The 12,109-nt window shown below is 51.4% G+C and overlaps 1 protein-coding gene across 3 annotated transcripts in view; it reads left to right on the top strand.

The window, feature by feature from the left end:
- Nucleotides 1-12,109, top strand: part of PCGF3 (polycomb group ring finger 3) — a 54,532-nt gene that overhangs the window by 24,287 nt on the left and 18,136 nt on the right. For all 3 annotated transcript variants that reach the window (XM_060013146.1, XM_060013147.1, XM_060013148.1), the window contains exons 7-8: nucleotides 6,802-6,912; nucleotides 7,771-7,859. In XM_060013146.1, the coding sequence (XP_059869129.1) occupies nucleotides 6,802-6,912; nucleotides 7,771-7,859 (200 nt within the window). The remainder of the gene's footprint in view (nucleotides 1-6,801; nucleotides 6,913-7,770; nucleotides 7,860-12,109) is intronic.

Below are 12,109 nucleotides of genomic sequence, written 5' to 3'. Positions count from 1 at the left end.
GATTCTTAACTACCGGACCACCAGGGAAGTCCCCACGTTTTTAAATAGTTGGAAAAAATCAAAAGAAAGAGAATATTTTGTGACATGAGAGTTTTGCGTTGAGATGTCTCCGTCCACGGATGGTTTGCTGGAACACAGCCCCGCTCATTCAGGGACGCACGTTGGTCTCGCACTCGACGGCGGCTGGAGCATCTGCAGCAGGTGGACCAGCCCCGTCGGCACAAACGCTGTGGGGGCTGTACTACCAGCACCCACCGCATCGAGGCAAGGGGAGCAGCGTCCAGCGTTTCAGCCATGGTGACGGGTGGGTGGATTTGTCCTTGGATTGTCATTGTCAGCCGGGGAAGCGTCCTGTTTATCTTGCGGTGACACTACATCTGTGTTAAAATAGAAAGTTATAAGATGTGTTGGCATCAGACTAAACACTCAGAGGAAAGCAACTTTTAGAAAGAATTGAAAATTTACAATGGAATGTCTCATCACAGCAGGATTTCTTCACAAAAATAAGAATAACCTATAAGGCTGCAATCAGAGTAGGTTTCTGGTTGGCTCATTTGTTGGTCACGCAAGGAAAATCACTTACTAGTGATAAGTTGGTTAAATGTTGTTTGATTGCAGCGGCTGAGGAAGTCTGTCCAGAGAAAGTGAGCCTGTTTGAGAACAGGAGCCGTGGCGGGAACCGTCGCTCAGGGAGCTGACAGTTAGGGGCAACGCCAGCCCTCGGAAGCGAGGCGGGCAGTTTGAGTGGTTTTCCTCGGCTCCGGAGTCTCCGATCTGCGCAGTGTTTATTGGGTGCGTTTGACGTGACGGGCGAATGAGCCTCTGCGCAGAGTCCACGGGGCACAACCGCAGGAGAGAGGGTTTTCCGGGAAGTTGAGAAGATGCTAATTCAGTACAACCTGAAGTGGGCTCTGTTGAGACGTGTCACAGCCGTGTTGGTGAACGTGTGTGGGGTCAGGGAAATACTTGGTTGAACAAATTAACTAAACTGTGAAAACGTTAGGTTTTCAGTGAAAGCTCATCACGATACTCATCAACCAGCAGGTACCTTGCAGAAGATACTTGGATCTTTCGTATGTCCTGAACCAGTGGTGTCCACGGTGGAATCCATTCACGCTTTGGGACGTAATCATTTGTGTGAATTTTTGTCAGAGTTAAAAGCTGAGTACCCCGACTTCCCTTATCACAGCCGCACAATATTTTGATGCCTTGGCGGTGGTAAGTTTTTTGTTGTGTGTGTGTTTTTTTGTTTTTTGAGGTTTTTTTGAGCTAAGGGCAGATTGAAGTTTTTCTGAATGAAAAGAAACACCTTTAACAACGTCACACCGAATGCCTTTGGAAATTTGCTTTTGTTAAAGACCTGATAATGTTCCTTGATGAATCCAGCCTAATGTCATAAGGAGAGCAATACTGAAATGCAAAACCTGCAATGTGGGAAGTTTTCAACAACTAACGTCTCTTGAATCGCAAGCCCCATCCAGCTGCCGTGCAGATGCCCCGGGCTGTCGGCAGCTCAAGGGGAGCGGAGACCACCCCCTAGACTCACAGCAGACCTGTTTGCAGAGCCCCAGCAAACAGCTCTGGTGGAGTCCGGGGCCTGATGCAGGTGAAGCAGCTTCCGTGTTTCAGAATCCATATAGCTGTGCAGTCGAGGGGCATCCGCCTGACCTCCACTGGGAAGTGATCAGTCTGTGGAACAAAGGCAAATCCCAAGAGAAGAATCTAATAGAATTCCCTCAGCGCCTTCTGAGTGATGACTGCTCTGGGCTGAAGTCAGTATTTCTGTGTGCAAAGACATTTTCAAGGTGAAGTATGTAAGATCTCCTTACAGATGAACACGAGCGCTCAGTTTTGGCGCTAAGCAGCGCGCACTTTTTACCCCACTAAACAAACGTCATCCGCCGCCCGACAGGCATCCATTCTTCTCGTTAGTGGCCACACTGTAAAGTTCGTGCTCGGGTATTACTACTGTGTCTTTAACTTCGTGACTTCAGGTTTCTGGTGCCTCACCTAAGGAGCTTAGGAGTCTCCACTCGTCCCAACGACAAGTAAAAGGCAGAACGCACTGAACAATCAGCCGTTCTTAGATTGTAAGAGAGGAGGGTGCAGGGCCAGCCGCTGCCCCCGAGATGGGGGACTGACCACAGACGCGGGGGCACACGGCTGCCTGCCACAGACTCAGGACTGGAAACGCCCAGGAACCAGAGCCTGGGCAGGAGAGACTGGTCTGTGACTCAGGGGTCACTGAGGCTCCTGGTGGACAAGTCCAAGAGTTGAGACCTGCCCGGGGGCTGTCACAGCGGGCCTCGCGATGCTGTGAGGTTCGTCTACGGGAACTCGACCAGGTTCCCCCAGCAGGGGAGGGGAAAGAAATGCCTCAAGCCCTGGGCACATCTGAAGAAGACCTGACCTCTGGGGACCCAGTTAACCACAACCGTGCCTGCTGGGCTATTATCAGAGCAAAACTGGCCTGGGGGCAGGAAAGACCCAACTTCAGCCACCTTGTCCCGCCCGAGTGGGGAGGAACACCTGAGAAGCACGAGCGAGGTTCACAGTCCAGAGGCTCAGGCTCGCCGAGGACAACCGTGGTCAAGGCTGTGGGGTGTCCCGTCCCCGCCACCTCACCACGACAGCACTGAGGCCTGTTCACAGCAGTGCCTTTTACCCAGTGTCATGTCCAGCTAACAAGAAAAAAACGACGAGTCATGCTAAAAGGCAAAAAACAGAATCTGAAGAGATGGAACACACATCAGAACCAGACATGGCAGGGATGTTGGAATTATCAGACCGGGACTTAAGACAACTGTGGTCAACGTGCTGAGGGCTCTGATGGATAAAGTAGACAGCATGCAGGACATAAGGGGAATGTGAGCAGAGAGGTGGAAATCCTAAGGAAGAACCGAAAAGAAACGCCAGAGATCAGAGCCCTGCAGCAGAAATGAAGGTTGCCTTTGACGGGCTGATTAGAGTGGACACGGCTGAGGAAGGAACCTCTGAGCGAAAGGACATCTCGACAGAGTCCCTGAAAACCCAAAAGCAAAGGGAAAAGGCTGAAAGAACAGAACATCTAAGGACTGTGGGGTGAAGGTGTGACATAATGGGAAATCCAGAAGGAGAAGAGAGAGAAGAACAGAAGAAATACTGAAACATTTTAACTGAGAATTTCCCCAAATCAATGTCAGACACCAAACCACAGATCCAGGAAGCCCAGAGAACACCCAGCAGGACAAATGCCAGAGTAATTACACCTGGGCATGTCGGTTTCAACGTACAGAAAGTCAAAGATAAAGAAAAAAGTCCCGAAAGGAGCTGGAGGGGAGGGGTACACTTTACCTACAGGGCAACTGAGATAAGAATTACATCTGACCTCTCCTTAGAAACCTTGCAAGCAAAGAGTGAAGTGAGATATTTACAGTGTTGAGAGAAAAACCAGCAGCCCAGGATTCTGTACCCTGAGAAATTATCCTCCAGAAGTGAGGAGAAATACTTTCTCAGACAAAGAGAAATTGGGGGAATTTGTTGCCAGTAAACCTGCCTTCTAGAGATGTTGTTAGAAGAAGTTCTTTAGAAAGAAGGAAAATGATAAAGGTCAGAAACTCAGATCTACTAAGGAAAGGAAGAGCATCAAAGAAGAAATAAGTGAAGGTAAAATAAAGACGCTTAACTTTCTTATTCCTCATTTATCTAACAGATAACAGTTTGTTCAAGATAATAATGGCAGCAATGCACCGATATGTACGCCTGTGTACATATTGTATTGAACATGTATCTATTTCAGTTTCCTCTATAAAAATTCTGTTCTCTCTTCTGTTACGTAAGTACTGATGAAATGTCTCAGTTTTGATGTTCAGCTTACAGAGCCCCAGATATTCGCTGTCTGTGCTTCACAGCAGCGTCTGCCAGCCCCGGGCTAGAACTCTGTGATGTGGGACCCGTCCTGTTCCTGAGCCCGGGGGAGGTGCTCAGTCTCTGGCCCGCAAGCCTGAGGTCGGCTGCAGGCTCCCGCGTGCCCTTCATCAGGCGCAGCTGCTCTTTGTCAGGGGTGGATGTTGGATTCCATCAGATGCTGCTTCTGCACCTGTTGTGATGATCCCGAGGTTTGTGGTGCAGTGGAGTACATGTGCCCAGGGCGGTGTTACTTTTTATAAGCCTTTCCTCCGTCCCCTGAACTCACACATCCTAGTCTTACCACTATCATACCTTTCACCCCAAGATGAGGTCATGTTCTGTCTATAATGTTCTCATAACAGTTTGTTGTAGAGCTGCCCCGCATCCGTAAATATGATCTGTGTCATCTTTTCTGTTGGCTGCAAAGTATCCACTGAATAAATGGCCCACTCTCCTACCCCAGCGTAGCAGATAAGTTAGACTTATCTTGCGTGGCAGCTGTCAGTAGTGGATGATAGTGGTGTCTCCAGTGTGGTGTTGAGAAGGGTTCTGAGGCTCTGTGGCCCTGTCTGGAAATGTCTTCTGGGACAGAATGAGTCTGGCGGGGAGTCAACTCTTCTTTTTTTTTTAATAAATTTCATTTTATTTATTTAATTTTTGGCTGCATTGGGTCTTTGTTGCTACTCGCGGGCTTTCTCTAGTTGCGGCGAGTGGGGGCTACTCTTCCTTACGATGCACGGGCTTCTCATTGTGGTGGCTTCTCTTGTTGTGGAGCACGGGCTCTAGGCGTGCGGGCTTCAGTAGTTGTGGCACTCGGGCTCCGTAGTTGTGGCTTGCGAGCTCTAGAGTGCAGGCTCAGTAGTTGTGGCACACGGGCTTAGTTGCTCCGCGGCATGTGGGATCCTCCTGGACCAGGGCTCGAACCCACGTCCCCTGCATTAGCAGGCGGATTCTTAACCACCGCGCCACCAGTGAAGCCCCGGGAGTCAGCTCTTCTGATTGGCCCAGTCCACGTTGTCAGACACTTAGCATTTAGGTTGTTTCTGATACTTCACTGTTGCAAATAAGGTTTTATCTTCTTATGCCCTTACCGGGTTATTTCCTTGGGATACATCACTAGCAGTAGGGACTTTTGGGTCAGCAGTTAAGTTTTAAAATATTTTTTATATATATGCTGAGGTACTTTCCTGAAAAGTTATCCCAGTTGACATTTCTACACCTGTGTATATCTGACATTGAGTATTGTTATTTTTCAATCCTTTTTCATTCTTGTAGGTGAAAATTAAAGAAATGGAAATTAAAACCAGGTACAGGCAGACCTCGGAAATACCACAGGTTCGGTTTCAGACCGTCGCAGTAAAGCGAATGTCGCAATAAAGTGAATCACACAGATCATACACAAGTGCATGTAAAAAAGTTATGTTTACACTATACTGTGGTCTATTAAATGTGCAATAGCATTATGCCTAAAGAGCAATATACATCTTTTAATTAAAAATACAAAACAAAAAAAACAATTAAAATAGTAACATCAAAGATCACTGATCACAGAGACCATAACAAATAGAACAATAATGGAAAAGTTTGACGAACTTCGAGAATTACCAAAACGGGACCCAAAGTGAGCAGACGCTGTTGGAAAAAGGTGCCGACAGACTCGCTTGACGCGGGGCGGCCGCAGACCCTCACTGCGTCCCGAGTGCAGTGTCTGCCCGTGTGTGAAGCGGCATCCTGTCCACCTGTCAGGTGAGGAGTCCCTCTTCGCGTTCATCAGGGGGGCTGTTACCTGCAGACCCCGCCCTCCCTGAAGGACAGACAGGAACGGGCTCCCACCACCAGCAGTGCGTTTCAGGGCTTCATTCCTCTGCCGGCATTTCTGTGACTGTTTAAGGGAAATGTTTCCTTTCAAGCTGATCCCAGATTTACAGACTCGTGGTTTCGCCGTCTTTGGTTCCAACGCCCCCGGCTCTGGGCTGGCCTGCGCTCATCAGTTCAGTTCTGAGAGGCCTCCCTCTTTCCGTCCGAGTCCGCTGCCTCACACTTTTAGTTTTTCCTGCACAATCAGATATTTTGGAGTGTCTGTGTGGGTCCAGGAAGCGACCAAGGCATGTTCCTGGCCCTTGCGGAGCTCGTGGTGTTTAGGCGAGACAGACGTGCAGGGGGGAGGTACCACCGAGCTTTCCTTGGTCACCTGCACATTAATCTTTTTCACAGCGTGACTTACACGTTATTGGTTTGAGCAGCTTGGGTTTAAATTTCCTTTGCTACCTCCCGTGTGGCCCTGGGCGGTGACCGTTGCTTCGTTACGTGCATGTGAACTGTACATCAGTAGCCACCTTGTGTCACGGAGTCGGCCCTTCCCAGGAATGTGCGAGGGTCCAGCCTGGACCAGCTGTCCTCTCGCCGCCCGGCCCAGTCCCCACTCAGTGGTTGGAGGCCGACGGCCAGGGCAGGAGGCCGCGTGGTGCCCGTCGTCCCCGTTCAGTAGGGACCCTTCCCCTGTGGTGGGCGGCTCCGTGCCTCCAGGACTCAGCGAGCTGTGACCGCCAGCCACAGACGCCAGGGAGTACTGGTTCCCCCCGTCGGGCACACCTAGGGGCGGCCACAGCAGCGGTGGGGACGGCAGCCCTGCCTGGGAGGGGCCCGCGGGGCTGTGAACGCGCATCCGGAGAACCGGCAGCGCCCCCACTTGGGGGGCTCAGGCCCCGACCCGGCACGCGCCCCACGGCCCACAGCTGGTAGCTGCTCCAAAATTTGAGGGGGCACGGTCCAAAGCTGTTATCTTCTCACGAGTAGAAGCCTTCAGACTTTTAATCCAAGCCTTCAGTTTTCTTCATGTGATATTTGTGAGCAGAATTTTAATGTGATCCATTGCCTACTTAAGATTAAGGATTATATATTAATTTTTAATAGCGGAAATGAGAAAACAGAGGGAATTCTACCACAAATTAGGCCTGGAAGTGCCTGGAGACATCAAGGGGGAGACCTGTTCTGCGAAACAGCACCTAGATTCCCATCGAAATGGTGAGTGAGCTGGGTTTTATTTGCTAGACCTTTTGCTAAGAGCCCCTTGTGTCCCTCCACTCCCCACACAAGTCCTTGGCAGAGGTGTGGGCAGGCGTCAGTGTCACTTAGGTGGTGCTGAGAAATGGCGTCTCCGACCGAGGGGTTACGTGGTGGGCCAGTGAGAGGAAGCCTGAGGGGGTACCCGAAGGTGCCTGGAGGTGGGGTGTGGAGGGAGCACGGGCATGTAGACGGCGGGCCTCCCAGGGCTCTTCTCCCGTCTTTGTCTGTTTTCTCACAGAATGGCCAAACTCCACTTTGGCTATGACGTAAAATTAATGGTGCTTTAGAATCTGTACGTATCATAACAACTTATCTGAATCTTTGACGCCGTGGACCACACAGATTCCGAAACCCCTTTAGTCCGCCGTGTGCTTTTCTAACAGTGTGAGCAGCAGGGAGAGGCTTGGCTGTCGGCCTGGGAAGCGGGGGCTGCAGACTGTGCGAGCTCGGGGCCCCCGGGGAGGCGAGGCCAAGAGGCAGCTAGGGAGCCAGGAATCCCGCCTTTCCCTAGGTGGGGTCTTAACATTTAAAGCCGTGCCGGAACAGTGAGAGTTCGGGGATGGCTCGCTGCCTGGCGTAGTTGAGGCGCGAGGCGTCGGTGGTGCTGGGCTGGTGGGGCGCCTCTGCCCGGACACGTGCCACTGGCCCCGAGGGCGCAGCACGTAAAGCACCGTGGAGAGCAGCGCTCCCCCAGCTCTCACGTGTGCAAACTCTTAATACAGTGGGTTTTGTAGCGTTCGAGTGTGCGGTAGAGTTAAAAAACAACGGTTTAACACTTTGGATTCAAGACCCAGTATTTTCTGTTTTTGCTAAAAGGAGAAACCAAAGCGGATGACAGTTCGAACAAAGAAGCGGCAGAAGAGAAGCAGGAGGAGGACGGCGACTACCACAGGAGCGACGAGCAGGTGGGCGCTGCCTCGGCCCCCGCCCTCCCAGGGCCGCTTCTCGTTCAACAAAGAAGGAGGCCGAGGGCGACAGGCAGTACAGACGTTAAAACGTCAGCAACTTTCTTAGTTTTTCCTTCCAATTCCTTCCTTTACTTACCTTTCTTTCCCTTTTTTTGGCCGTGCCGCGTGGCTTGTGGGATCTTAGTTCCCCGACCAGGCCAGGGATCGAACCGGGGCCTTTGGCAGGGAGAGCACCAAATCCTAACCACTGGACTACCAGGGAGTTCCCATTCCCTTCTTTTTTTAATTGCCAAAGTAATGCATACTCACTGTGGAACATTTTAGGTATAAAAAGTTTAAAGTTCAGCCTCCACCCCCCGTGGGTATCTTCAGCTCCCCCCGACCCCAACCCCGGGTTGTCCTGTGGAGAATGTGGGGCAGGCATCTTCCATGCAAAGTAAGGTGAGAATGTAACCTCGAGGGCGCTATTCATATGTCACTTACTACATTATCAGATGAAAAAAGGAAAACTAAGTCATCACAGTGATGCTACAGAAGAGTTTGATAAAATCCCGTATCCACGTCTGTGGGTCTTTTTATTAGGGTACCTTGACTCGACAGCTACGGCAGTCGTCACACTTCATGATGGAACAGAGGTGTCTCGTGAGTGTCAGAGCAAGAAAATGTCCCTTCTCAGCTGTCACTCAGCATGAGTTGGGGGATCCAGCCCAAATAGTTAGGAGACGGGAGAACGTGAGCCGGGCGCGCCGTGGCTCTCAGATTACACGTCTTGTGACGTGGCACCTCGGACAGCGCAGGGAAACTGTTCGTTCGGGTGATGGGACCAGTGTGTCATAGTCAGACGCTGTGGGCGGCCTTGTTCACATAACTAATAAAAACGCTGAGGCCGCCTAACGAGAAATGTGTGAGGCTGAAACAAAGACACGCTCTTCTAATGGGAGAACGTAAGAGAAAACCGAATGGTTGGATGTTTCTGGATGGAAAGTTGGTGTCGAGTTCTCCCCAAATTAATCTCCGTGGTTGTGACTTTAACCGTTTATTATGAATAGGAATTTAACCAGTGGCTTCTGCGCCTCATCTGGGAGAGGAAAAGCTCGGGAATAGCCACGAAAACTTAGGGCCTTTGGCTGTGTCAGGGTATACGTGTAGCATAGCTACCCACACACACATTTACGCAGACGGACACCTCGGGAGACACTGCGGTTCGGTGCCAGACCGCTATATAACACAAGTTGTGAATTTTGGGGGTTTCCCAGTGCGTATAAAAGTTATGTTTCCACCGTGCAGTAGTATGTTTAGTGTGTAGTTTCGTCATGTCTAAAGAACAACGTACATTGCTTAATTAAAAGATATTTTATTGCTAAAACTTGGTCATCATCTGGCAACACAGGGCTGCCACAAATCTTCAGTTCATAAAAAACACAGTATCTGCAAAGCACAATAAAGCAAGGTCTGCTTATATCCACCTTTCTATATATACATACGTATTCTAATCAGTGCATATATATTTAATAAGTAAAACATGAGGATGTGTACACTTATATTTATCAAAGACGTAATTAAATAGTGTGGTTTAGGTATAAGAACGGAATAACGGAACCTTAATTTTCCAGTTTATATGCTTGTGTTGCTAAAACATTTCCACAAGCATCACAGGAGTAGAAGCGCGTCTGTGTGGAATGCTGGGTGTGCTCAGGTGCGCTTCACGTGAATGGAGAGAAGAATAAACATTGGGGTGAAGGACGCCCCTCTGGGGCCCGCGTGTCCCCTCTCCTGGGCTCTGATGAGTTACCTCTTGTTGGACTTGGAGGCCCCGCGGGATCTGGGGTCGGAGCTGCCGGCCCGGCCCTTCCAGGCACAGGGTGGGCCCTCTCGCTTAACCCCTGCTCCGTCAGTGTTCAATCTCCAATGTTCGTGTTTATCGTTACTAATATTTCCCTTTTCTTTTTTACCCCAAACGTGCCGAAGATTTGTCTATTTGAGCGGTTGCTTTCAAGAGCCAGCAGCCTGCCCGGGGGGTGGGCCCCGCTGCATCCCTGTGGGGCGAGAGTCAGTGCCAGGCTGAGCGCCGCGCACCTGGTCTGTCACTGCTCTGAGCCGCGTGCTCTCACCAGATGGCTTCCAGTAACCAGGACGTTCGTTTCCTCAGACGTTCCCCTTCCTCAGGAGCGCGCTGTTTCCCCCGTTCGGAACTTGGCAGGATCCCTGTCCTGGGGAGGTCAGGGCTTTGGGAGCCCGTCTCTGCTACCATCCTGTGTCTGGTGTCCCACCTTCTCCTCCCACTCGGGGACCCTGCTCTCCACGCTGCCTCCTGGGACCCTGAGCCCCTGGGCTTCAACTTCGGACCCCTTCACAGCTGTTCTTCCCTTTTTCAAATAAGTTGTTCTGTTGTTACTTTAGTTCCAGGCCACTCCTCCCGAGAGCCTGCCCCCTCCATCCTCCAGGGCAGCTGCAGGCCCACCGGGCAGGGCCAGCTCCTTCGTCCTCAGCCTGTGCCGGGGGTGGGCTGCTGTTGATTACACAGGCGGTTTCGAGCGTGGGGTTGACCCCCCCACCTGCTGCCGTCCCCCCGCCTCCTCTCCGGCACCGGGACCCTGGCGGCCTATCTGCTCCTGGCTGTCCCGGGCCTGTTCCTTGCAGGACACTCTGTCCTTCCGGTGGCTTCGTCCACGGTGGGGCTCAAAGGGTCTGTGCTTGGGAGTCTGTTCAGCCGCCTGTTTGGCAGTGTCCCTGCCGCCCGCACCGTGGCTCCCTTGGGAATCAGGTGTCCTGCCGCCGGGAGCGGGGCGCCCGGTTGGTCGGCACCTGGCCTGCCCTTCCCCAGGACGTGCCACGCGCTGCCCGCGAGGACCCCCGCCCTGTGGGGCTGAGGCGCCCTGGGGTCGGGGCGCTCGGAGCCACCGGGCGGGGACGCACCAGGGGCTCCAGGCGTGGGGCGTGGAAGGAGGGGAGAAGGTGGGCCCGGCCCGGAGCAGGGCCTGCCAGGCGGGGAAGGGCCCCGGAGCGTGGGCAGCGCGCGGCACAGGGCGTCAAGCGCTCAGCCCGGGAAGGGTTAGAAAGCAGCCGCGGGACTTGCTGGGCTCTCCAGAGACTGTTTACTGAGCGGGTATCCCAGCTGGGTGGTATGATGTAGCCACAAACCACAGAGCCCAGGGAACAGGTGTCTTTGTGCAGCTCCCTTTTCTCAGGTAAAATTATACTTTTGAGTTTTTTTGAGGTGCGTCACGTAGCCGCTTCCTGTAGGTGCCGTGTGACACGGAAGAGCTGTAGGACCGGCAGTGTGTCCCGTGTCGCGTGCATAGCACACGCCGCGGGGTGAGGATTTCACTGTTTTCCGTCTGATGCTCTGATTATTCCAGCCCTCACGGACTCCTGGGTGCTGGCCCCAGCCTCCCCGGGCACGTCCTCCACGCACTGCCCGTCCCAGACTCCCTGGGTTCCGCGGGTCGGGTCGTTTCCTTTCCATCTCCAGCTCCCGGGGAGGGGGGTGTGGCTCTCTCGGTTTCTTTACATGCAGATCGCGTTCTGTGTTCGTGGGCCTGTGTGTTGGGTCTTTTGGCGTTTTCTCAGTCATTCTGCAGGAGTTGGCCTACACCTTTTTCATAGGCATTTGTTTAGTTTTGGTATCAAGGTAGTAAGTCTCAGAGCTGGGGATAGGCTCTCTTTTCCCATTTTTATTTTCTAGGAGAGTTTGTATGAGATTAAGAGCATCAGTTTTGTTGACTGTTTTGGTTAAACTTCCTGTATAAAGCCATCAGATCTTGGTTAATTCTTTTGGAGAGGGGTAGGAAGATTTTTAACCATCAATACAAATTAAATTTCCTTAATGATTTCAGTCCTACTCAGATCTTCTGTTTCTTTTTTAGTTCATTTGATCAGTTATTTTTTTTCTAGGAAACTTTCTGTTTGGACTTAGGTTTTCAACGCTTGGGGCATGAAACGGTCCCTAGAATTCTTTGCTTGTCTTCGGGCCTTGCCACCTGTGCACCTATTTCTCCGTCTCTCTTCCTGGCGTCACAGCATGCCTCCCGCTTTCTTGGTTGTTGTTGCCAGAGGCTGAACCACTTTCTTTTCTGCCAGTCTCTCCTTCCTTCTGCTCTTCCTACATTCCCTCTTGTACTTTTCTCTTAATTTCTTGAGTTGAATTTTCATATAGCTGCCATTATACTGTTTGGTTCTAAATATTTTGAAATGTTCATTGTGATTTCTTTTTGACCCTCTACTTATTTTTTAAAGTATGCATTGAA

This window comes from Delphinus delphis, chromosome 5, assembly GCF_949987515.2.
Source record: "Delphinus delphis chromosome 5, mDelDel1.2, whole genome shotgun sequence".
Lineage (NCBI taxonomy): Eukaryota > Metazoa > Chordata > Mammalia > Artiodactyla > Delphinidae > Delphinus > Delphinus delphis.
This window is presented reverse-complemented; position numbering and strand designations above follow the sequence as displayed.